The 27,496-nt window shown below is 37.7% G+C and overlaps 1 protein-coding gene across 1 annotated transcript in view; it reads right to left on the minus strand.

Moving 5' to 3' along the window:
* nr6a1a (nuclear receptor subfamily 6, group A, member 1a) overlaps nt 1–27,496 on the minus strand; it is a 153,480-nt gene that overhangs the window by 123,166 nt on the left and 2,818 nt on the right. The window contains exon 2 of the mRNA XM_055162170.1: nt 4,318–4,371. Coding sequence (XP_055018145.1) covers nt 4,318–4,371 — 54 coding nt within the window. The remainder of the gene's footprint in view (nt 1–4,317; nt 4,372–27,496) is intronic.

Here is a 27,496-nt window from a genome sequence, read left to right on the forward strand (position 1 = left end):
GAATAAATGCATCGTGTAACAGAAAAATAATCATTATATCAAATAATTGTGATTTCAATATTGACCAAAATAACCATTATAATGATTTTCTCCATAATCGAGCAGCCCTAATTTAAAGCAGCACTGTGTAACTTCTAAGGTGCAGGATCCGATACTTGCTTGTCTCCATGGGGATGTTATTTCTTTGCCTGGAATGTTCCACAGTAGGGCATGGAAACATATCTCCCTTGGGTTTGTTCAATTATATGTGTTTTGAAGCTCAAATGACGTTAATCTATCTCCATTTTGATCATTAAGCAATAATATCAACATGGAGACAAGCAGGTGATAAATCTTCCACTAGAAAAGTCACACAGTGCACCTTTAAGTAACCTGAATCCTTTGTGTTGTCTATTCTAGTCCATTGCTTGCCTCAAACCCCAGCAGGACAAGTCTTCAAAGTGTCTCTAAATATACAGCGTTTGATGGTGTTACAACAGGTGTGCCTAATAAAGTGGCCAGTTCGTTTCAATTTCCATTCGTGCGCCTGGGAGACGTCGCAAAACCCGCTTTTTTGAAACGCCGAAACCTCTGGACAGGAACAAAGAAAGAGATGTGATCCCGCGTCACACTGCGCAGAAAGTGAAACTGTAGCGGTGCTCTGGAGTGACTTGTGGACACAGGCTGGACTTGGCCCTGTTATGTGAGGACAAAGGAAAGGCATGCGCTCGGAGCCAAGTAGTTCCATATGGGAGAGGGAGTTCAGAGGGTCCAGGTGGCACGTGGGAGAGGGCCATAGGACAGGGAGAGGGGCCCGGTGAGAAGACGCTGCCCCCTCATGGAAGAACGGGGTAGTGTAGCGAAAGAGTGGTGAAGAAAGAGTGCGAGAGTGTGAATGGGTTAGGGTTCTTTGTAGGCCAGTGTAGTTTGTGAAATTTAAACTGAGATTTTTTTTTTTCTTAAAATAGAATGATCAATTAAAATGTTTACTTTATTTTGTCTTATTAAAGGTCCTGGTGAGCTTTTAGCTGTGTTAGAATAGTTTTACTTCCTCAAAACATACCCAGACTTGTGTATGGTTTGCACATGTTGGAATATTTTTTTTATTATTAGTCTGTCTACATTTCCAAAACTCATAACATTCAGTTCCACCTTGTGATGTCATGAAACAGTAGTTTTCAAGTTTACAGCTGACTTTTACCTTTTGTTCAGTAGAGATTGGAAATTCCAGGTCTGAAATTGTCCAAATGATTCTAGCAAAGGTGCATGGAGTTTCAAAACATAGAGACTGTATTACCACATGACATTACAAGGTGGAACAGAGCATTTTTTGTTTGAGAGAAGAACTCCGCCTTGATATGCATATGTTTATGTGTTAAACATGTGTGAATGAAACAAAAACACAACTCCAGGCGTGTTTGTCATGAAGAAACATTATAACATAGATTAGAAATTTGCGTAGTATGGGCTCTTTAAAAGCAAATACAAAAATGTGGATTTCCTGAACATGCACGATTACAAAGACGTTTAATCATTGCCATTTAACAAAAACTTTGTTTCTGCAAAATCTGAACTAATTGCTACGAGTCAACTATAATAAATGATCAGATAATCAGATGATACAGACTCTAAAACAAAAGACCTTTATTATAACAAAGAGAGTGGGCATTATTAAATAAAAACATCAAAATGCTATTACTAATGCTAGTTGATTCCTCACTGAAAAGACCCAAGCTGATCATTGACGATTATGGGGGACAGAATCTCGATCTTCGTAAATATAACACTGTATTTGATTATTTACATCAATGAACCCTACTCCGAGAGGGAAAAGCTATGAATGAGTTTAATGAAAGGCCCACAATCAGCTCAAATTAAGCTTAAGCACTCAAAGTAATTACTAACCAGATAAATATGCATACTTGTCTCAGCTGTACCAGAAAATGAAAATGTTTTAAACTGCCTTGAGCCAAGATCTGGCGAGATTATAAATGGCTAACAGCAGTGCAAGAAAATAACCAAACACAGAAATAAACTTGGCGTTTTGAAGCGTATGGAAATCTATGAAGTCTAAAAATTGACTTTGAAATTTTAGCCTCCACTAATGCACACGGGGCGCTGGAGGCAAGGCGGTTTGTGCAAAGTGTCTTGCCAAAGGACACAAAGTCACTGGGGCACCTTGGATAAGTGAGCAGAGGCTATAATTAAGAGTTACTTCGGCCTAGCTGGACCAAAATCTGGTTTACGGTGGCTTCGTATACCAAGCGGAAATTGTCTCTTGCTATTCTTGCGCCGACTATGGAAATCTATGAAGTCTAAAAATGCTGCAGCTCCACGGTCACCCAAAATCGAGCCAAGTCCAAAACAAGACAAAGGCAATGTTGTGTAATGTGAAGAATGCCAATCAAGGCTTCGAGAAGAAAAGTACAGTTGTGTAACAGTTTGGCCAGTCGGGGTCAAAAGTGGAGAAGAGCGAGCCCCTTGTTTGGGATGGGCATCTGTGAATGATTAACCACGAAACAGAGGTAGTCAATGGGACCTGGATAAATCTATGAAGCATTGGTCAGCTGACAGCCGCACTAAAAAACAAGGAGGAGGGAGGGGTTGGCTTTGGGTCAACAGGGAAGAGCCACAAAGCAAAACACAATGTGAAATGTTATAAATATGGAGTTTGCGCTTCATTATTTCTATGTATTATTACTGAAAACTATAGACGCTACTGACAAAACATTTCGTTAACAATAAAAAATAAAATGCAAATACTGTCCAATTGGTTTGAGAGGTGCGCGTCTGATTAAGTGAGCGCTTTTATAGACTTGCTGAACTTTACTAGCACTGTCGAAAAGGATACATCTGCGCTGGGATACACTCCACAACTTTTATAACCCTCTGAACCGCAGATCAATGCCCAATAAAGCTCTCCAACTGCTCCTGCCGTGGTGGCCCAATCTGAGTTTAGCCTAAAAAAAAACATCTACGGCAAGCCTGTGGGGTCAAGGACAAAAATAATTGGGGGATTATTTTAAATTTCAGAGTTTAGCTGCAAGGGCTAGTGTCGAAAACAGCTGTTGCTAACTCAGCTATTTGGCCTCCTGACCCAGGTTTTTTGGTCACTGAATGGGGGTCTCTCAATTCCCACCCCTGTCAAGCGGTTTACAAGCCTGGGGAGAGCAGCTTCGGCAACCCTTGACCCCTGCGTCACCCCTGCCCTGGGACGTGCACCGACCGGGGCATCCTGCGTGGAGGAAAGCGGAGGAGAATGGGGTCGGACAGAGAAATGGGCCCAAGGCTGCCATAGCTGGGCCACCTCGTCAAGTTTACAACCCAATCGGCAACAATGGCGGCTATTGAATGAGCGCGCGGGTTTATAATAGTTCCTCTTCCTTTGGTTTTTGCGCTCAATGGGATGGGCCCGTACACAATCAGGTCACGGCGCAGTCACGGTGGGGTCAGCGCTCTGTGAACTGCGCGTGACCCCTGACCTCTCGTGGTGCCACCTGGACATTAGGACCCAGGGCAGTGCTGGCTGAACTTCGCCTGAACCTGGACCTTAACATTGGACCACTAACTCACCCCGTGGCCTTTTGCTGCCCGTTGTTTCCTCTGCATTTTTGGCATTTCAGCCTCAAGGAATTTTTAAATTTAGATGGTCTTTTTTTTTTTTTTTTTTTTTTTGCTTTTGTATGTAAAATGATGCAGTATTTCCACACAAAAAAAACATTACGGTGGGGCATGAATATTGTATTATGATGGCATTGTTTACAGTTTAAAAAAAAAATTAAATTTATTCTCTTGACAAGCTTTTGGTGCAATCTCATGTTTGATAACTTAATGCTGGCTACATTCAACCAGAGCAAAAGACTGTGGCTTTGGTAGTTTGCTACAGCATCGTCCAAACTGCATAATGCAATCCAAACCATTATTATTATTATTATTATTATTATTATTATTATTTGCCCGAAAGGAGTGACCATTACATATTTTTTTTAAATTATAATGATTCTATTCTATGAAAAATTCTATTGCTATTTCATGATATTAAATATTTTTGTGCATTGCCACAATTTTGTTGGTAATTATAAATATGGGTCCAAATGAATTTAATAACATAACATATATGAGGTCATTTACAGAGAAAAGTAGAAACTTTGTGATTTCACTGGTTGTGGAGACCAGTCACCAGGTTATGACAGGCTCAGAGCGCCCTCTTGTGGGTATATAGGAAAAGTGAAGGCCAACCACTAACTGGAACTAGAACAACACTACCACTAGATGGAGACATCTGGTTGATTTGGTGTCAAAGTGCGCTGCATTCAGCATGAGAGTGTGAGTACTCACCCACGCTGTCGTTCGGGTCTGCATCCAAGACCAGAATAGAATCTGAAAAGAAACCTGAAAAAAGAGCAAAAGTTTTGATGAAACAAAACCGAGTGCAAATGATAAAAAAGCATTAAGTTAGATTAAATAATGTTAATTTATTATGCATAATATGTTTTTAAATTGCAATATTGATCTAAAATGACTTAATAAAAAAGCAAGTCTGCTGATTTCCTTATCACTGATTAAGAAAATAAAACTGCAAAACAAAACGAGGGCTCATCATCATATGGTGTCTTTAAAGCAAGAGATTAAAGATTCCTCAAACATGCATAAATCACTCCAAATACAACTTCAGTGAGTGAGTGAGTAAATGGTGAGGGGAAACAACTATAATATGGTTAAAAGTAGTGATGGAAGGTCACAAAGAAAACTTATTAGAAGAAGAACTGTACTTAAGTAAAAAATAAAATAAAATAAAATAAAAAAATAAAAGTTTTTTGTACTAGATTTTAAAGTGAATACTTTCTTTTATTTCAGTATGGTTTAGATATTTGTATTTTTTACTCCACAACATTTTTTTATGGAAAAGTAAAAGTATTTTTTATGAGGCTGAGGGTTTATTTTTAACACATGTATTGTACAAATAAAAAAGCTAGAAAAAATAACTGATTAAATTGTTTTGTTCTGGACAAAATTCAGTACAAATCTTGACATATGAAGCTTTATAAGACCTCAAAATATCCGCAAAATACTTTTACCTTTTACTCTTCAAGTCACTTTTAAATGGGTACTTTAATACTTTTACTTAAGCAGATTTTTTCATGTGATACTTTTACTTAAAGGTGCATTGTCTAACTTTTCTGGTGGGTGGTCACTCAAATGCTTTTCTCCATGGACATGTTATTGCTTTGTCTGGAATGTTTCACAGTATGGCATTAACCCTTTGTATCTTCATGGAGACTAAACCCAGCGCTCAGTCAGAATGCTGGTTTCTCTTGGTATTTTTGAGCTATAAAACCACCTGTAATCAAATAAATCTATGCTGGATCTATTTAATGTCATACTGTGAAACATTCCAGGGAGAGCAATGACATATCCATAGAAAAAAGCAGGTGACGGACCCCCAGTGAAAAAGTTACATAGTATAGTACACCTTTAAGTAACAAAACATAACAGGTCCGCTTTAAAACACAGTAACTTCATAATAACAAGGCCACTAATAATGATCTATGACGAAACACATTTGGTGCACCCCTGTGACTTATCCTGGTCCACTGTAGTCTTGTATCCCCCACTGACTCCCTGATAATAACCTCTTTCCTGACTGTAACCCCACTTTTGACACTATATCCTTGAACAGACGCTTTCTCCTGTGCCTTCTCTCTGATCTCCATTTTATTCCCATTTCGCCCGTCTGCACCGCCACGCACCATCTGGACCTTTACTTCTCGCTTACAAACGGCGCGCTCTCCTTCGGGGTATCTCTGTCGGTGTACCACCCTGCTCTCCACAGCTGTAGACCCCCGTGACCCCCACACACGCCAGCTGCCCTCCCCACCTCCTCCTCCTCCTCTTCCTCCTGTAGGCCCAGAGCGGCATATGTTACGGGGCCGCTGTTGCGACGCGTGCCGGGACCGTCGCCTTGGCCCGAAAACAGCAGAAGAAGAAGAAGAAACCCCCCCCCCCGCCTCAATCAAAGCAGAGCGCGGATATATTACAGCTTTTAAGTGAGATGGAATGGCAGTGGGCGGTGGGCGGGTGTTTGGGTGGTCGATCGATTCAGGATTTTTGCCACTAAAATGGTCATTACGGCGACAATGCAAGACTTGTTTTCGAGATGTTTTTAAGTGGTGATTAATTTTGAGCTTTTACATTCGGGGGGGGAAGGGGGGGTCAAAACTACAAATCATCTGACTCTACAACCCCGCAGTGATCATCAAGTTGATTTGGCATAGATGTATGTACCAGATGCCCTTCCCTCAGCTTGGGGCAGCTTGAAATCGACTTTTCAGAGCTCATGTGATAGCTCTTTCCCCTTCTAGCTCACCCTCTCGAAGTTGGATTTAGAGAGATTCGTGCATGTTTGAGCAATCTTTAATCACTTATTTTCGAGATGCCATGTTGCGTATCAACTTCTATTTTCACCACTGTTTTATACTTACATCTTCCTTCAATTTTATTCTCTTAACTGGTGATACACAGAGGATTCAGCAGCGTTACATGATATTATAAGATGTGTCTTTGTTGTAGTGGCGTTCACGGTGACGTCAGCTCCCTTTAGGCACCACATTTTTCTATCGCGGAAATCAGTGGACTTGTTTCTTTTATTAAACCATTTTAAATTAATATTGTGAGTTAAAATGTGCAAAGGGTAACATAATGATCCACGGGTGTCGTAAATTATAACTATATAGCAGGCTTAAGCACAACATGTGTTCTTTTACGCCAGTCAATCTGCCTGAAGTGCACTTTTAAAAATAGATAATAGGGGTGTAACAATATTCAAGTCTCACGATACGATACTGTCACGAAATGAACCTCACAGTATATTTATTGTGATATTTTGTGGAGGTTAACAAAACTGTGAATTTGCTACTTTTTTATCTTAAAATGCCTTGACAAGACTTAATCCAAAGAACTAAGATTTAACACTGATTCTACACTGAAATGGAGCAAAGGATCATGGTCTATGTAGTTCCCTCTGTTTAAATTAAGATTTATGGAGCAGAAATAGACAAAGAGACTTTTCAAATTCGATATATTGTGATGGTCCACGATATTATTGTGAGAACTCTGACGATACGATATCACAATATTTCGGTTATTGTTACAACCCTAATATATAATACTAACAAGAACTACAAGATTGAATGGTAGAAACAGGATAATGTGGCTAAGTGCACCTTCACCTCACAGGAAGAAGGACCCAGGTTTGATTCCAAACTAGGGCAGTGACTATTAGTATGTTTGTAGGCTGACCCAAAACTTGCACAGTAGGATAAACCTGACCAAGATCCAGACCAAGATCCTGGCTCAAGGTCCGAAGATGACAGTGAAGTTTACCAAATAGTAATCTCTGGCAAAACTGAGCAGAAAGAGGTTTAAGTAAAGAATTTTGTTGTAATTCTTGGAAACCTTTACGCGTTCACTTCCCACAGTAAAATTCCGCTATAGTGTCTCTATATCCCCTTTCCATTATTCTTTGTGACAATGATGCACCGAATCATCCACTTTTCATTCACAGCTATTTATTTCTATCAGGTTATTCAAATTCAAAGACGCCGTATTTGTGATTATAATGCAATACTGGTAGCTCTGCAGAAAAACAGATGTCCCTGCGAGCCATATTACAAATACATAGCATGTAGCAGTTTATTTTCTAGAGGTTTGTGGGACATTTATTTAATATTTGGCTTTTAAAAGACACTAAAGCAGCTTGATTTTTTTTTTATTTTTTTAGACGCATGATTCATTACTACGTCTATTATTGCATCTTCAACATTTTGATATGTGGTATACTATGGCTAAGGCTTTGCAAACTTGGCAAAGTGGAAAGTTAAAAGTTAAATCTTGTCATAGATAAGCAGATATTTGTTACAGGTTACCAAAACAGCAATTATGGACAGTTATGATATATTGTGTCAGCTCAAAAAGTTCTTGTCAGTTCTTATCAGGTCTAGCGTTGCCAAAAGTGAGAAAAAAAATTTAATTCAGTTCGATTCAATTCAAAAAGTTCATTGTCAATTCTTCATACAAAACCGAAATCGAATCAAAATTGTTTGTCACTCCCAAGGATATAAATAATAAACGTTAATATTATACTACAATAAAATGATTATACTAATATCAAAACTAGATACTCATTTAAGTAAGTATCAATACTGAAAAAATTTAAATAAAAAATTACATAACTGAATAAAATTTTACCTTTCTTGAACAGTTTCATCTTGGAGTTTTATCAGAACTAGTGCAAAATGATATGGTATAACAAACAAATTATTTTGTGTTGATAATTATAATATTGCCCAAAAAAATCATTTTAAAATAATCATTTGGGTATCAAAATCAGTATCAAGTATCGAGTCTATTCTTTAGTATCAAAATTGAGTGAATTTTTTCTTATCAGGTCCATCCTTAAATGAAATTAAAATGAAGCAATGAACAAGAAAACGTACAAAAAATTAAATACGTTCTATATAGAAAAATCTGAAGCAAAATTACTCAAAAATAAATGATCAGAAGCAGCCGCATCCCTAAAAGAGATCGACTATTACTTCATACGCTACATCTATAAAGTACAGCCTTACGTAATCACTCCACATTCAAACTGTCCATCAACCTTTTGTCTGATCTCCTGCTTACAACACTGCCTTTTCTATGGCCCTGCGTAGGAGGACCAGCACCGCCACCACACAGGCCGAGCTCAACCTTGTCCATTATAACCCTTTAATAACCTTAATTCCCTTTAAATCCAGCCTTCCTGCGCAGTATTGGCCTTTCTCTTTCCATTTACATGTGCGATGCTTGAAACACTGGGCAGCTGTAGCTCTTAAGTGCTATCTGGATTAGCCCTTGTGTGAGTAGGTTCTCCAAGGCTGTGGCGCTCGCTGGCTTGATAATGGACGCGCGGTGAGCGGAGAAGAAAGGCCAGCTCCGGTGTGGTCTCTCCATTGCTAATCCGGCGGACAGCTTATTGACCATTATGGCCTCGGGGTTTCTCTGTAGAGCCAATACAAGCGGAGCCCTGTGTCGGGGAGGGCCATTGTGTGTTGACAAAGGACGGTTGCATCTTTAACCTCTGACCTCGGCAAACCTCCGCAACCTCCGGCGCAATCAACTCCCCGTCGGAATAACACGGCGCGGCTCCGTGGCTGGGCCTCGCTTCGATAGATGGACTGCGGCGGGGGAGGGCGGTTCCAGGAATTGGCCGTGTTTCGTTTAACGCGAGAGGTGAGTTCTGGTTATCGTCAATGGGCTCAAAGAGTAAGGAGACTGGAGGGAAAACAGAAAGACTTGCGCTTGTACAGATACTGGAGCAAAAAAATACACAAGTAAAAGTAAAAGCATCACATGAAAAAATATACTTAGACTTGATTCACACATCACAATAAATTATAATAACAAAGAGGAATATAAATGGAAATAATAAATTCTAAATAAGAAGCAAATAAGAGCAAGAAACTGGTGCCAAATAAGGTGTAATTATATAAAGGTATAAGTACAGGCAAAAATAAAATAGAATATAAGTAATAAAAATATCTCAGCTATAAGATGTGGTAAAGAAAACAGTGCTAAGATGATATGATGATGAAATGACAAAGGGTATGTGTTACATAAGGGTGAGTAGTTGTTGGGAGTATTATGTCAATGTAGTCCTGTATATTTCACCGTTTGAGTGGAGCTGTAGGAGCCTGTTGGAGAATGAGGGTTCGTGTATCATTCGTTCTTTTGGATTTCAATTAAGAACAACTAAGGACATTTTGGGAATGGAAATGTTATTTCAGTTTTACTACAGATCTAATAAAGCTTCAAATGTAGTGATTTATTTATTTTTTTATTGTTCAGTTCAAAGGAAAAAACTGAATTAATCGTTGTTTAATAAAAAATACTTGTACTTTTCAGTCAGTTCAAAAATGTAGTGGAGTAGAAAGTACAGATACCTGCTCTTCAATGAAGTACAGATACCTCTTCTAAAGTACAGTACATTACTACTTTTATTTTGTTTCTTCCCACCACTGGTTTTTAGGCAATATCATTTCAAATTCCCCATTTTTATTTGCATTTAAAGTTTTTGTTCTTGGGTCTTGCTTTGGCCATTGTATAGAATCATGTACTTTTTCAACCCATAAATTTTGCATACTCCCCTCAATAAACCCATGCAAATATACAGCATCTAAACCAAGGGTCATCAAACTAAGGCCCACGAGCCAACTCTGGCCCTCCACGCCCCTTTGACCGGTCCCCCAGCCCCTCTGCCCCCCACCACATGAACTGGCCCTATGAGGCAATCCTCAAAAGTTGTCATGGCCGATTTTTTAAAATACTTTTGGCAAATAATAAAATGTCTGCATCTTGTATTTTGTTGATTTTCAATAAAAAATATATATTTATATATAAAGTATTTATATTTATATTTAAATAATTATATGACATTTTTACATTTGCCATCAAATTTTCATCACCTGACAAGCTTGAGATCAAACAGTGACAGTCAACGCATGTGCAGAGTTTTGTTGTGCAGTCAAGGACAGCAAAATTGCAAGTGTCAAAGTATGAAAAGTTGTCAGAGAGTGCCGAGTTTTCAAAGAACAGTGGACTAGAGATGTAACAATAACCGAAATATCGTGATATTGTATCATCAAATTTCTCACAATAATATCATGGACCATCACAATATATCGAATTACAAGTCTCTTTGCTTAAATGAAGAGTTATGGAGCAGCAATAGCTAAAAAAGACATAGGGAACTACATAGACCATGATGCTTTGCTCCTTTTCAGTGCAGACTACAAGAAGAAATAACAGTTATAAGCACTTTTAAGTCTTTGTTCTGTGGATTAAGTCTTGTCAAGGCATTTTAAGAGGAAAAAGTAGCATATTAACAGTTTGTTAGCCTCCACAAAATATCGCAATAAATATCTTAAAGATATGTGAGAGATGTATAAGTGAGATGTATAAGATGTATAAGTGAGATGTATATAGTGAAAATATCGTACAGAGAGATTTGGATATTGTTACATCCATAATCGTGAGCCTTCCCACCATATCTTGAGCTTTTCAGTGCAGTTTGTCCGATATGTAAAAAAGTGTGGCGGTTTTCAATGAACATAATCTGCATCGTCAGGGTCGTACAATTCTGTTATGGGGCCTACCTGACCCCGGCCCCCCATCACAGTCAGGAGCGATAATGTGGCCCCAAGAGAAAAAACGTTTGGTGACCCCTGATCTAAACAGACATAGGATACTACTTAGTGAATATACATTACAAACCCTGCCTAGTACATGAGCCCACACCATACCAGCTTTATTTATTAACAGCTGGTCAAAGTGCTGTACACAAACATAGAACAGATAAGGACAATCACGGGCAAAGTCGCAATACAACTACTAAAATCACAAAAAACGATAAGATACTCAAGTCAGCTCCAAGACTACAGTGGGGACATTCCTGATTGCACGTTGCCATATGTTTGGAGGTGCAGCCCTAGGACCAGTCGGCCTCTCCTCAGAAGTGATTTACATGCAGCTCAGATTAAATGTACACAAGCCCTGAACCGGACTCCATTAGGCCCCTGTGTACACCCCTATCCCGGTCCATCACTGTCCCCACCCCACTGTCCCAGATGGCCGAGTTCTGCATGGCCGGCGAAGGGCAACCGGAGCTGGATATATGATAGACCTGTGCCGCTAAGTTTCAGCGCAGCCTTTTTGCCTTGTTTTGGCCTTGTTTACGTATGGTATAAAAAGTCTGGCCATGCGTTAGGGGTGGGACGAGGCCCGGGCCGCGTATCAGTTCTCATTCCTCGCTTCCTTCTCCTCGATTCTGCAGGAAATGGGTGGGAGAGAGGATATAAACTCCTCAACCAATAAAGTTTGATTATTTTATCTGATGTCTGCCTCGCTCATGTTTACTGCTTCCCTTGGTGGTTTTCTTTGAGACACCACTAAGTATGACACATTTGAATGATGACTGGAAAAGGGAGGATCAAGGACAGGAATCGAGGTGAAGGAAGCGAGGAAAGAGACATGAGACGTGGCCACAGCTTCCTTAAAATGAGAGGGACAATAATCTCACGAGATCGTATGTGGGCATGATCTTGTGGCAATATTGTCTCGCGAGATCTTGTGGTACGAGAGCTTGTCGTTTTTATTGATGAATGTATACAGTCTTACAAAACAAATATGAATTCATTATTTACTACTGGTTTGACCTAACTGTAAAATGTTTTATATAAATTGGCGTCAACTGAACCATAAGGTGTGTTATTTTGTAAGAGATATACAAGTCATAAATTACAGGTGAACACGTATCCCTGTAAGCAGAGGATCTGGAGATGTATGCGCAGTTTTGACTACGGGTTAGTGTGTAAACTTATTTATAATCATTTTGTAAAGGTTCTTTTTAAAAAAAAAAAAATAAAAATAAAAAAATGACACATAGGACTGTATTACTAACTGTCTGGTTGTAAAATAAAGCTAAAAAAGCATGTCATTTGTTGCCTGGTTGTGTTTAAATCTCCTGGTGTTTCTGCTTGTTCTTAAATAAAGGATATCAAATCTACAATGCAAAAAATACATGTATAAAAATCATATTTTGCAGATTACAAACTGCAAGTAGCAAAATATGCAGCCGAAAATGGTAATCACACAGCAGAAAGAAAGAGAGGGAGAAACTTGTGACAACTTGTGCCATGCAACTTTCCTGAAAGTCACTGGATGGATCAACAAAGCCTGGACTTCAGTGACAAAAGAAACCATCCTGTTGGGATTCAGAAAGGTCGGAATAATTCTAACTGGAATTGATGTTGAGTCTGACGACGGTTACACGGAAGCGGTGCTCCATTTACCTCCAGAGGTTGTGGAGTTGCTCAGAAGTGACACCGAGGATGAAGAATTCAATGGATTTAGTGATTTGGAGTGAGATGGACAGTTTGGTAATATGTTATGTTAACAGTCTGTTGTTCTCTGTTTTATTGTTATTACTATAACTTGCCTTTCAAGATGAAATGTCAGTTCCTGGTCTCTGATTATGATGATTATTGTGTTTAAATAGTGTTTAAATAAAGTATATCAAATCTACAATGCAAAAAAAAAAAACATGTATAAATATCTGGCAAATGTTATCAGATTATGCAGATTTTGTCATCATAATTTCAAGCAGCAAACACCAGGACTACAACAATTAGAATAATCGACATATATATGTAACACAACACATGTCAAAAATCTTTTATAAACAAAGAAAACAAAGCACCATTATTAGATCTAAATGTTGTATGTCATCTTAATATGTAATAATCTATCTAGAAGTACAAGACAGATTGACCTGTTTTGAGTTGACATTGACAATAATAAATACTCAGAGTTGTAGCCTTAACAAGCACATTCTTTGAACTTTCTATTTCTATCATCGCCTTCATCGATTTCATAAAAGCCTAATTGCAGGGTGTCCTTTTATATAGGCTTTCTATAGTGGAAGTGTGCCTCCAGAAGCAGCGCGGATGCACAGATGGGAAGTGTTGTGTGACTCTTCACCTGAACAATACAGATGTGGGCTGTGATCAATCGGTGCATCCATCACTGAGCCTCTCCACTGTAAGACGGATGACAGGAAGCACAACACACACACGCCGCATTGTTTGTGCTCAGCCGTCGGGGCAGGCTAAATCCTGGGCTTGCTGAGAGGTCAGTGCCGAGGGGGCCTTTTTTTTTTTTTAACCCTTTGGGCAACAGCGCGACCCACCCCCGCCACATGCACACGGTCCAGGCAGGGACGAAGGGACGAAGAGGCAGGCAAGAGAGAGGCTGACAGGGGCAGGAAGGGGCAGGCAGGGGCAGGCAGGGGCAGAGTGAGGAGCAGATGGACGCTCCACTGCTGAGGCATCACTTCTCTTTTAACTTGGTGTAACGTTGTTGGCAGAGTAATTATACCGGCATTTAGGCTAGAGTGACTCCATACGATCAGGGCTAAAGTCTGGTACAGAGATTCAGAGGCTCTGGTCTGGAGTTGTGGTCTTGTGATTTAGTTTAACAGAGGCAATGGTATTTCTAGAGTTGATAAACTTTATCAGTAGTTTAGTTCTTGTTCAATTCTGGTTTGGCCTTAGTTTAGCCCTGGTTTAGCCCTGGTTAAGTCCTGGTTTTACCCTAGTTTGGCCCTGTTTTAGTCCTGGGGAGCAGATGTAGAGGACATTGCTGATGCATCACTTTTCTTTCTTCTATATTCTTTGTTTAACCAAGAAAGTCGGATTCATATTCAGGCATGGGCAGAACATGCAAATTCCATAGAGAAAGCCCCATGCTGCCATAGAAACAATTTACTATTCGTAATTACATTTGTGTGTATTCATAATTTTTTGTACTTGTTTGTTAGAGATTACATGATGAATTATTGTTTTAGACCCAAAATAATTTAGTATAGTACAACAGGTATATTGAGACCTGATTTTGTGTGAATTGGTTTGTTAAGTTTTATCTATTGTGTGCTGATCTGGTAAACTTGCTTAAAATTTAATAACTCTTACAATAATGGCAGGCAATTGCAATTGTTTTCTAAATATAAAGGCTGCTACCTTGGTCAGGCCTCTCTTGAAAAAGAGATTCTGTATCTCAATAGAACCTCCTGGTTAAATAAAGGTACACAATAAAAATATACAATCATAGTATTGTCTGTCCTTTTTTCTTGAAGTTTGTGTCCTCAGAACAAACCCCTCTCTTGATCAGCAGTGTGGGCTGTTAGCTGCTCAGCAGGATCGGACTCAAGTGTCGGCTCAGCGGCTCTCGCTCTGACCCCTGCACCTTGACCCTTGACCTTGTGTGTAAGACAGGACGGTCCCGGAGCGGAGGGGACGCCCGGCTCCAGCGCCCGCTCAAGTTCACAGGGCATGGGGCTCGTGTCAAGGCGCACGCCAGGAAAACAACTACTTTTATTTTAACTGCATTAGGAGAGGACAGACTGACAGAACTGCATTATTCTGCTCTGTTGGAGGAAAATCAAGGGAAGGAAAAAACGCAGAATATTGGTCAATTTTAGTTGTTGAAACAAGTGAAACAAGGGTTAGTATTGTTAAAGAGCAACAGTTGTTATATAGCTCAGGATCATGGAAAGTCTTTTGTTTTCCTCCATTGCATGTTTTACTTTAAATAAAATACGATAAATAAAATTAAAATGACAACAGGTTTTTGTACATTTCATATTTATGGCCATGTAATTATTCTTTGAAAAACATTTGGTGACTTAATTTTTCCAATTCATGACTAAAACAATCAAATATTTATACTGTGCACATGTGGACAGTGCAGATGGAAGAACTTGGCCACAAATCAACCTTATTTCTCTTGACTTTTTTAATATTTTCAGTTAAAGTGAATGAATGTATGCCTCTATGCTCCTCACTAATCCCACTGTATAGGGCCTTGGCGGGGGTCAGGCTGTGGTCAGGGGGTGGGCTCCTCTCATCACTGTCACACGCTCAAAGACTCACTTCCCTTTCATCATTCCAGGGGTCTTAGGTTTTACTGCCTCCTGATCTGCGCTGCACACTACACACTGCACACTCCACGCAGGGCCAACTCCGCCACAGCCCATCTGACAACCATAAGTCAGGATTTACACAGTGAACCTGAATCAAGTAGTGGGCCAGGGCCTGTTAGTAGTGGTAGCGCACAAAGATTAGCGGCGTTCTGTTTCGGGCGCACGTTTTCAGTCGGAAATGTAGCGTATGGCATTCATTATTTCGTGCCATTAATTACGTTTCATGCAGAGAGCCCCCCTTCACTTCTCCCCGAGTCTCTCTTCCCTCACAACTCGAGACAGATTGAAACAGTACGATGCAATCAGATGTGTTTATTGGCGCGTATAAACAAATCTGACCACTGTGAAACAAATGAGCTCGACTTCTCTCACCTCAGATTTCACATTTTGTTGCTTCGCTCATTGATTCTGCAGAAATCCGCAATGTTTTTCAGTCCGGCTGTGATGTTTTTTCCCCTTTCTTTTTTCCTCAAAAGCAAACCGGTGACCAAGCTCATATCTTCGTTAAATATTGGAGGAGTATGTATTCTGAATATCAAGCAACCACCACTAGATGTCACCAAAGAGGAAGATGCTGTAATGAAGGCAAGTATTTATATTTCATTTATTATTTTAAGACTAGTATGATTAAATTTGAGCGTTTATTTGATCATTTTATTATTGTTGTTATGATTATTATGTATTTGTGCAGCACTTTGAAAACAGTTTGTGAAATGTGCTATAGAAATAAAGTGGACTGGATTGGATTAATTGATAAGTAGGGATGGAGGATATTCCAAATAAAGGTAGACAGAGTGACAAATGTTTATGTTCAGTTACTTGAAATTAGGACTGGGCAATATGGCCAAAACCTGAAACCTTGAATCACGAATCACAATTTTAATCAAAGTCAGAGCAGGACTACTCATCTGTTAAACAGCGGGAGATGTTTACATTTTCATTTTTACCATATGATATTATTGTAGAAATTGTAAACCACCTTAAATTACATTTGTATAGAGATCTAATTGTAATTACACAATAACCTCGTTTTACAAATAAGAAAGTCACTTGTTTCATAATAATCCTTGTTTTTACAATTTTGCAGTTTTTCAGGAAATCTCGATTATTAAAAACACAAACTAAACATATTTGATTACCTGCCCCGCCCTACTTGGAATTATGTTTATATTGTAATTAAGGCATTTGTTTTAGATCATTCATTCTTCTCTCATACTAAGACAGAATCCAAGATCATGTCAGAACTGTTATATTAGCACTTGTATGTGGTATGTTTAGCTTCCTTATTAGCTGTAACCCGCTCTGTTTACATTAGCTTTGATTGTGTTTGTGTGCTAAGCTAATGAGAAGAGGAACAATGACGAGAGTTTGTCACATCACTGTTAAAGGCCCGTGTGAGCAGACTGTGAAATGACTGCAGCGGATTAATGAGTCCTGCCTGGAAACCACGTCAATGACCAGTGTAGCCACAATTTTGGACTATATCTCATTGAAATGTTTCCTGACAATCCTTGAAATTTGCTAAATATTTTTTTGTTGCAAGATTTTGCATTTATTTCCTAATCTGTTATAATTTTGTTAATAATTAAAAACATACGTGGAGTTGTGTTTAGTTTCATTCACACAATTTTAATATATAAATGGCATATTTCTCCTTATGATTTCATGTGGTAATACAGGAAGTGTCAAATGGCAGGAGATCTTTACATTTTCATTTGTACCATGTGCTATTATTGGAGAAATTGTAAACCACCTTAAATTACATTTGTATAGAGATCTAATTGTAATTACACAATAGCCTCACTTTACAAGGAAGAAAGTCACGAGTAAACTTGTTCCATAATAATCTTTATTTTTGCAATTTTGCTGTTTTTCAAAGAGTATTGTGCTTTTAAATTCCATATACTTTTACTAGAATCATTTGGATAATTTCATCCTTGGAACTGCCAGTCTCTACTGAACTAAAGGTAAACTGTAGTTTCAAATGAAACAGAAAACACACACCATATCAATGTTCTTGTAGAGGTGCAAATACAAGGAACAGTAAAATTAAAGTGAAAAAATGCAAAGCACACTCAGATGGCTGATGTCCAAAAGCTTTTTTTTTTTATTTTTTATTTAAATAAGCCTTCGTCAGATCTTTTTTTTTTTTTTTTGCTTCCTTATACTACGGTCCAAAGCAAGAAAAATGATCCGCTGAAGGCTTTCTTGCTGAAACGTTATTTAAAAATAAAAAAAACTTTTGAACATCAGCCATCTGAGTGCACTATGCATTTTTTTCACTTTTAAAAGGTAGCTGTTAACATGAAAACTATGGCTTCATGACATCACAAGGTCATGAAGCCATAGTCACAAAAGGATTAGTCAAACATGTGTGAATGAAACAAAAGCGTTCTAACATGACTTAAAGCTCACAAGAGTCCATTCTGAGTTATACAGGACATTTAAAGTTCACATTTTAAACATATCCCCTACCAGTTTAGCTTTAGTTTTTTTGGGGGGGCCTAATAAGATACAACACACAATAATCTAATGTTCTTTATTAATACAGTCTTTGCCAATTGTGACCATTCAAACTTTAAAATCTGTTATTAATCTTGTTTGTTTGTTGTTGTTTTGTAACTGATTGATTGATGAGAGCCTATAAAAACCTTTTGCAACCCACATTTGGCCCTGAACCATTATTTGGGAAACTTGAAAACACCGCTTCACCATTTCTCCGGTATAAATCCCTCAATAAGTGTCACCTCTCTGTTATGGCTGCCCTGCCTCTCTGTAAAATGGAAATGCTCTTTTGCTCCTTCAGCTGCTGCTTTTATAACCCAGAGAACAACTGCGTCCTTCGGCATCACCAAGTTCAGCCTTTTACAGCCACCCGCCAAGCCCTCCTCTTCACTCCTCGTACCTATTCCTCCTCTTACCTCCTCTTCCTCCTCTAAATGGTCACAAATGGTCACGTTTTTATATAGCGCTTTTCCACCTTCGAGCCGCTCAAAGCCCTTCATAACAAGGAACCACTCGCCTGTTCACGCACACATTCGTACTCCAGTGTACGCAGGCGCTGGGGGCGAGGTGAGTTAAGTGTCTTGCCCAAGGACACAACGGCAGCATTCATTTGAGGGAGCTGGGAATCGCACCTCCAACCGCTCAACCGATGATTCTTTTGATTTCGAGAATCACACCGCCAGCCTTCGGATCGGCTCTACCGACTGAGCTGCTGCCGCCCCACCTCCAACTCCTCACTCTACCTCCTCTTCTTCCTCCTGTACCTCCTCTTCCTCGTCCTCTTCCCCCAAATTCAAACTCGAAGCGGGAGAGTAAAAAGTGCGATATTTAACAGTGAGGTGACAAAAACATGGGTCAACTGTCCCTGAGCTTACCGTAAATTACAGTTAAAAGATAATAAAGTGGAATGTAAATGGAAACTAGCATTTTATTTAATAAAAATATAACGCTAACTGACCCGTTTTTTCTTTGTCGATTTTTAGTGCATAGAATGGAAAAATATGCCAACTGACAAAGAAGTGGTATTTTTCATTAACTTTCAAGGAAACAGATTCATACAAAAGCATATCATTTAACATCTACAAAGGGAAGGTCCAATTCAGAGATCTCACATTTATGTAGTTCTTGGTATCAATATTTGCTAAATTTGTATTACATTTAGTTTCAGTGGTTTAAAAGATGACTATGATTTTATTTTATATACATCTTATTGCATTCAAAACATTTTCGATTAAGAATATTTTTCTGTCAGCACAGACCAATTAGTTGCCGATACGATACATACCTCGATACATAGGCCATTATAAGATACATATGTCGATACAGTGCACTTTCGGTTCGATACGATATATTTCAAATCGATTCAATATTGTTAAAGCCAAAATCATGGCTGTGATACTAAAAATCTTTGTTAAACCACTTCTTGTGCAAAGTGAATATGAAACAAACATTTTAATCATCAAAACTGTGAAAAAGTGAAAAGAGTTTCCTTCTTCTAAACAAGCAACAAAAGTGTATCGCTGTAACAAAATAATTTAGTAAAATATACAAAAAAATACTCTATGCGATATATCAATAAAGCAGACCACGATATCGATACTGTATCATCACATTAAACCAGGCATGTCCAAACTATGGTCCGTGGGTCAAATGTGACCCTGAGACAAATTTTTCTTGATCCTCAGGCTTCCAGGTGAACTGGCTCAAATTGCATCAATTAAAAATTTACTTTTTACTGCAAGTTTTTTGAAAATCTACCTTGATGAAGCTAATATTTAATATTTAGTGTGTGGTTTTAAGGATCTTAGCATGAATAACGACTGATGGCTCATTCTAACGTGATAAACATGCACATATTTTAATTATTCACTGCATTGAGCACTAGTCTACGGCCCTCAATCAGCTTTATCTGTGTTTAAATATGTGGCCCTTGACGAAAACAGGTTGGACACCCCTGCATTAAACAATACGATATATATCAATATTTTGATATTTTTGCACACTCCTACCACTCACCAATGGTAATCACTAAATTTTTCTTCGCACAGTTCTATCCTATTCATTACAAGGGTAAGACCATGAGCACTGACCTCAATTATATCACAACAAAACATGATTCAAGTCTGATCTTGATACCAAAACGTCAAAGAAAGACAGATCAGGACTTTCAATACAAGCCAGACTAAAACCAGCATTATATTGTAGCTCTCTTTCTCCACCCTTTCCGCTGCCAGGTTGCCCAGGCCCATCTGACGGAGGGCTGTAGCTCATGGATCAAGTGGAGGTTGTAAATTCCTTCCTGGGTCACGCAGGGGTCGGCTGTGACTGGGCCATTAATGCTTCAAGAGCAACATCTGACTGACCCTGGTCACTGTTCCCACCGGCGAGCTGACACCTCCCCCTCTGTCCATCACAACAACACCACAACAACAACTACACAACTGCCAGGGAGGAACGCAGCAGCAGGGAGCCAGGCACAGAGGACCGCAATCAGAACAGAGGGAGGCTAAGAGATATGGACAGTAAAGACTAGGGATGATACAAGATCTGCGACAAAACTGCCACAAGATCGTGCACGCATCAGAAAAATGATCTTGTGAGATTTACATTTGGATTGGACAAAAAAGGATTACGGGTTGCTGCGTTAGATCTCTTCTCAGTTCCAAAAAGAAGTGGAAACTGAATCGTGAAATGTATATATTAGAAATTATGTGAAAATCAGATCTTCTCTCGTTCTCATGGACCTGTGAAAATCAGATACTAAACAATATTCATGAAACTAGATAATCATTTAAAGTATAGTGGTCCGTGTACCATTTGTTCTTTTGAATTTCAATTAAGAATGAAAAACAATAAAGTGGGAAAACAGTTTGTTATTTCATTATTCTGTTTTAGTGTCAGACAAAAAAAAAAAAAAAAAAAAAAAAAAACACATTTCAACCTCCATTTCCCATATTTAATTCAAAGTTTAATTCAAATAATGCAAATAAAAAATGGTAAAAGTAAACACATTGCTATAAAAGAAGAAGCCATGTTTGTTCACAAAACTGCAACGATTTTTCAGATAAGTCCTTCTAGCAGCAGAACTTCCGGGGCAAATAAACCACAGAGAATAAAATATCTAAATTGAAATAGGCATGATGACTGTTTTTTTTTTTTATTGATGTTTATTTCAAATAACACCAACTTAAATCTTGGAAATTGAGGTCAAAATCATTTTTTTCTTTTTTGTTGTTGTTTTTTTTGACACTAAGGTGCAATAATGAAATAAGAAACCATTTTCCCATTTTATTGTTTTTCGTTCTTAATTGAAATTCAAAAGAACGAATGGTACACAGGTCTATAGAACACCCCTATGGACCACTATGCAACTTACCTGTTTGACTGAGGGATTACACGGATATAAAACCAGCTGGTACTATGAAGAAAGACTTTTAAAAGATTTAAATGTTGAAAATAACATATTGTCAAAACAAAGAGTGTTTTTAATTATCATTGCTGTATCAAAATCGGTATCGAGAATTAAATATCAAATCAAATACTGAAGTTTTAAGTATCTGACAACATTTGTATGAACGCCAGACACAACTCCATAGCAGTGAATTCATGGTATTGTTGTCAACAATACTAAGAAAAAGCATTGTTGACAGAATCAATATTGCTTTTGATATCACTGATAAGGGTGATGATTAACAGCCCAACCTGAACCATATCAAAACGGTAAGAGAATAAATATCTAATGTTGACACAGCCCGGGTGAATGTTAGAACAGTAATTGCACAAGATAAAGTGCAATATTCAGTTCATATTCTGATCATTCATTTATCAGACAACTATAAAAGTTGTGATCATCACTTTAAAGGTGCACGGTTTAACTTTTCTGGTGGAGGGTCCGTCGCCTCCTTGTCTCCATGGCGATGTCGTTGCTCAGCCTGGAATGTTCCACAGTATGACATTACCCAGCTCTACCTTACATTTATTCTATTACAGCGGTTTTATTGCTCAAAAATACCTAGAAAAACAAGCACTCTGACTGTGAGGTCCACAGATCTGACCTGTAACTTGGTCTGGTTTGGTCACCAGGAGGATTTAAAGGTTTAATACCATACTGTGAAACATTCCAGACAAAGCAATAACATCACAAGTATTTGGTAGACCCTCCACCAGAAAAGTTACACAATTACGTAAATATTCACGGTTTCGACAAATACATTTAAAAGAAACTAAAAGCTCCATTCTCAAAAAAACAACTGAATGTATTTGTTTTTCTGACCGTGAGCTGGTTTTGTCCATGTTACAGATGTGCGTTTTAATGAGAGGTGAATCCAATCAGTGGTGGGCGCTTGAGTATTGGCATTGTACTAGATCAATGTGCAGTTCATTTGAACATTTAAAGAAAATACGGTTATGAGAGCTGTTAGTGCTCCTGGAAATGTAATGCTCACCACAGCCAATCACTTTCTATTGAGTGTCTATTGAGTGTATACTTTGATTGGCAAATTGCAGTGACTGTAAATATAAAGTGTAGTGTTGGTTTGATAAGATAAGAAGAATTGCAATTCACTTTATTACTACTAAGTATGATTGCATTTGAACATTACAAACAGGGATATAATAATGACAGAAATATTGTGATATCGTATCGTCAAAAGTCTCGGAATAATATCGAGATTTGACACGATATATCGAACAACAGCTAAAAAAACTGACTGCATAGACCATGATCTGAAAGCAGCATTTCTTTAATTCTGTTATAGCACTTCTAAGCATCTTTTGTGACAATACCATAACATTTGCATATCGTTACATTCCTAGATGCAAATGCAGCAAATGTATGTTCAAATATCTTGGCATCAACAAATAACTACATTTAATAGAATGTTAATGGAACTATCAATTAAGACTAGCACAAGTGGTCAAAAGACAGAAATATTGAAATTCTGAGGTATTTTTGTAGTAATATTTAAAGACCTGTTATATGAGATGCAAACGGATAAAACTGCAAGTCAAATAAGGCCTTACAATCTGAAAAAGGAAGATTCTATTATTATTTACAACCATGTTTAGAACTGAAAGCACAATGTTAAAACGTGCTATACCTGATTTTTAAAAATGTGAAAAACAGAATTAGTTTATTTTAACAATTTGCACTGGTCCATCCTTACCTTATTAAGTTTCACGATACGATATCATCACGGTATGAACCTCATGGTACGATATTTATTGCGATATCGGGGGAAAGCTCACGATATGGTGGTGAGGCTCACGATTAGGGATGTAACAATATCCAAATCTCTCTGTACAATATTTTCACGATATACATCTCACGGAACGATATTTATTGCGATATTTTGTGGAGGTTAACAAAACTGTTAATATGCTACTTTTTCCTCTTTAAATGCCTTGACAAGACTTAACCCAAAGAACTAAGACTTAAAAGTTATTTCTGTTATTACTGTTATTTCTTCTTGTAGTCTACACTGAAATGGAGCAAAGGATCATGGTCTATGTAGTTCCCCTCTGTCTTTTTTTTTTTAGCTATTGAAGCACCATAACTCTTAATTTAAGCAAAGAGACTTGTAATTCGATATATTGTGATGGTCCACGATATTACTGTGAGAACTTTGACGATACGATATCACGATATTTCGGTTATTGGGGCATCCCTATACCTTATGCATTCTAATTATGTCAAATTAATTGTGTCAAATAAAGCATCATTATATAAATGTATATGTACAAAATGAAATATAGAAATATAGTAATACAAATATATCTCAGCTATATAAACGGAGAAAACAGTGCATAACTATCAGCACAGAGCAGTTTTGCCGTCACAGAAAAGCAAACAACAACAAGCATGCTAACTGTGCACTTCCTGATTACTTATAATTAGATGTAGATAATACACAGTGGACTTTGATCTCAAGAGCTGCTTATACATCTGGACTGGGGATAGACACATTTTGTTCAAATCATTTTTTTTTCAAAAACCTAAAAAAAAAAAAAAAAAAAAGTGGTACAGACACTAGAATGTAAATTTGTTAAACGGTAAGAAAAATTACAAAAAGTATATTGTTTGATTTACCAGTCTAACTGTTCAAATGGTCTAAGATTTGGTCTAAATGAAGCAAATTATGACTAAAATCTGACAATTTAAAATGATGTCTATAAATAACTCTTAGCATCTGCCCACAATGAAACACAAGACTAAATTAAACCTGGTGCCCTCCCTGGTCTCTGCATCTCTTTCTCACTGTCAACACTCAAACGTTGCCTGGATACGCCCCATCACGGCGAAGGACACTCAGCCGCACATTCCTCCTGGTCAAAAAACATGGCCGTTCGGAGATAGCACATGATTGATCGGATTGATTGGTTCCAAAAGGAGTATTTTAACTGATGCGATGTCAACCCTCATCTGAATGACGCTGGATAAAGATTTAATTTGTAACGACAAGTTAAGTTAGTGGGTCTATGTTTGTCACTTCCCATAATGCATCATGCTGTGTCAAAATTATTATGAGGACGGGATTATAATAGAATAAAAGGGAGCTGGCGTGTTTTCAAGTATCAGACAATAAAAATGTGATTTACGTGGTTGTGGGCAATTAAATGCATTTGAATCAAGATGGAGGATGAGTCATTTCTAATCATCATTGATCTGTTTGGGTCGAGGTTGATCAGAGGTCCTAAAGCCAATCCTCTGTCAGGAAAACTGTGATTTAAAGCAGAGTTCAGACTTTGGAAGAATGTGTTAAATGGCACTGATTTTGTTTATGTCCAGGAAATCAATACTGAAAGAAAGCTATTTTTTTTATTTTTCATTAAAAGTTAAGATCAATCGATATGGAGGATATGTTTTGATTAATTAGCCCTAAATTTAGGCTATATAAAACTTTTAAATGATTGGATAGGAAAATTACAATTCATTGAAATTATAACTCGATGGTTAAGTCAAACAAATATTATGTTAGTCTTACAACATCCACAGATTTATAGATTATAAACTTAAACACCTTAAAATGTGATTTAAAGGATATATTTCAGGCCTTTTAAATTATAATCGCTAGGGGTTTAACGATATCAGTGTCTCACGATACGATATCGTCACGGAATGAACCTCACAGTACGATATTTATTGCGATATTGTGGGAAAACTCAAGATATAGTGGGGAGGCTCACAATTAGGAATGTAACAATATCCAAATCTCTCAGTACAATATTTTCACGATATACATCTCAATGTACGATATTTATTGCGATATTTTGTGGAGGCTAACAAAACTTAACTGTTTTTCCTTTTAAAATGCCTTGACAAGACTTAATCCCAAGAACTAAGACTTTAAAAGTGCTTAGAACTGTTATTTCTTCTTGTAGTCTGCACTGAAATGGAGCAAAGGATCCTGGTCTATGTAGTTCACTTTGTCTTTTTTTTTTAGCTATTGCTGCACCATAACTCTTAATTTAAGCAAAGAGACTTGTAATTTGATATATTGTGATGGTCCATGATATCATTGTGAGAATTTTGATGATATTACAATATTTCGGTTATTGTTACATCTCTAATAATTGCTAAACGCATCCAGTTATACGCACTCAAATCTCTGCAAAAAATAAACAGTCTTGAGAGAAAATTGTGGGAAAATGTAAGATTTTGTTATTACAGTGCATTCTTAGTCATCATTACATTTCTTGTAACGATGTACTAATTTAAATTGTTCAAAATCATAACATTTCTGTCCATTTCCTCCTTGTTAGTTAGAACTGTAAAAGAGGCTCCATCCATCAACATCAGGAGCTGTTGAAGCCATCTGCTGTGGCCCGTGCTGGGAGATAGATCACCGGGTTTGAAATGCTAATCACTGTGGAAGAAGAATTGTCTGAAATGGACTCATTTTAGTTCGGCGTGTGCTCTCCCCATTGTGCGCACACGTTACAATCATAATGTGTTTAATCATGGTGCGAGGACCTCAAGAGGAACAGTGTGTCAGAGCGGTGAAGGGGACTCAACTCCAGCTATTTATATAACACCAGAGATGGATAAGATTTAGCTCTACAAAAGTATATCTTGTTATTTTAAAAAGGTAATAAAACAGAAAACACGCACCGGTAATGGTCTTATATCATGTCATGTTGTGATTTTTGAGCTTAATTTCTATGTTTCTAATTTTGTCTAACCAAGGAGAGAAACATGAGCAAAGACAGGTACTAATAATGTTTTGAAACTAGTAGGGATGTAACAATAACCGAAATATTGTGATATTGTATAGTCAGAAATCTCACAATAATATCGTGGACCATCACAATATATCGAATTACAAGACGCTTTGTGTAAATTAAGAGATATGGTGTAAAAAAAGATCCTTTGCTCCATTTCAGTGTAGAACACACAAGAAATAACAGTTCTAAGCACTTTTAAGTCTTAGTTCTTTGGATTAAGTCTTGTCAAGGTATTTTAAGAGGTAAAACAGTTAACAGTTTTGTTTGGCCTCCACAAAATATCGCATTAAATGTCGTACCGTGAGAAGTATATCGTGAAAACATCACACAGAGAGATTTGGATATTATTACATCCATAATCGTGAGCCTCCCCATCATATCGTGAGCTTTCCCACGATATCGCAATAAATATCGCACCGTGAGGTTCATGAGGGATGTAACAATATCCAAATTTCTCGATACAGTATTTTCACGATATGCATCTCGCGGTACGATATTTATTGCGATATCGTAAGCTAAAAAAATTGGCTAATATATTACTTTTCTCTCGTCATAATCCAAATAATTAAGATTTAAAAGTGCTTAATAACAATTGTTTCAACATGTAGACTGGACTGAAATGGAGCAAAGGATCATGGTCTATGTAGTCCCTTCTGTTTTTTTAGCTATTGCTGCACCATAACAATGAATTTAAGGAAATAAACTTGTGATTAAATATATTGTGATGGCCCACAATATTATTGTGAGACTTTTGACGATACAATATCATGATATTTCAGTTATTGTTACATCCCTATTTGAAACCATTTTGTGCGTGCGCATGTAATACAACGTGACTTAAGCTATATTCATTATATATATTTATTTTGGATTACCCCTTGAGATACATCACCTGTTTCAAAGGGGTCCTCTTAAAACAAAAATGACAATTAGTAGTTTTTGACTTCTTTATGTTTATTATTTTAAAAAATGTAAGTATGTGTGGCAAAAGATTTCTATTACATTTCAAATTGGCTCATCTCAATTTTCTAGGGCTGTAGTTGACCAAAGAAATTTAATCGATTAAAAGGGGCATGGTCGGGCGCTGAAGAAAGCTCTCAAGATGATCAGAATCTTACACCAAAACGATATGAACAGAAAAGTACTAGTAAACAACATCTTCAAGAGTAAAACGGCAGATGTGTCACTGTCAACACTCCTTCTACTTTCTACAGC

This window comes from Boleophthalmus pectinirostris, unplaced genomic scaffold (genome assembly GCF_026225935.1).
Source record: "Boleophthalmus pectinirostris isolate CB_2022bp ecotype Guang Dong unplaced genomic scaffold, ASM2622593v1 HiC_scaffold_4, whole genome shotgun sequence".
Lineage (NCBI taxonomy): Eukaryota > Metazoa > Chordata > Actinopteri > Gobiiformes > Gobiidae > Boleophthalmus > Boleophthalmus pectinirostris.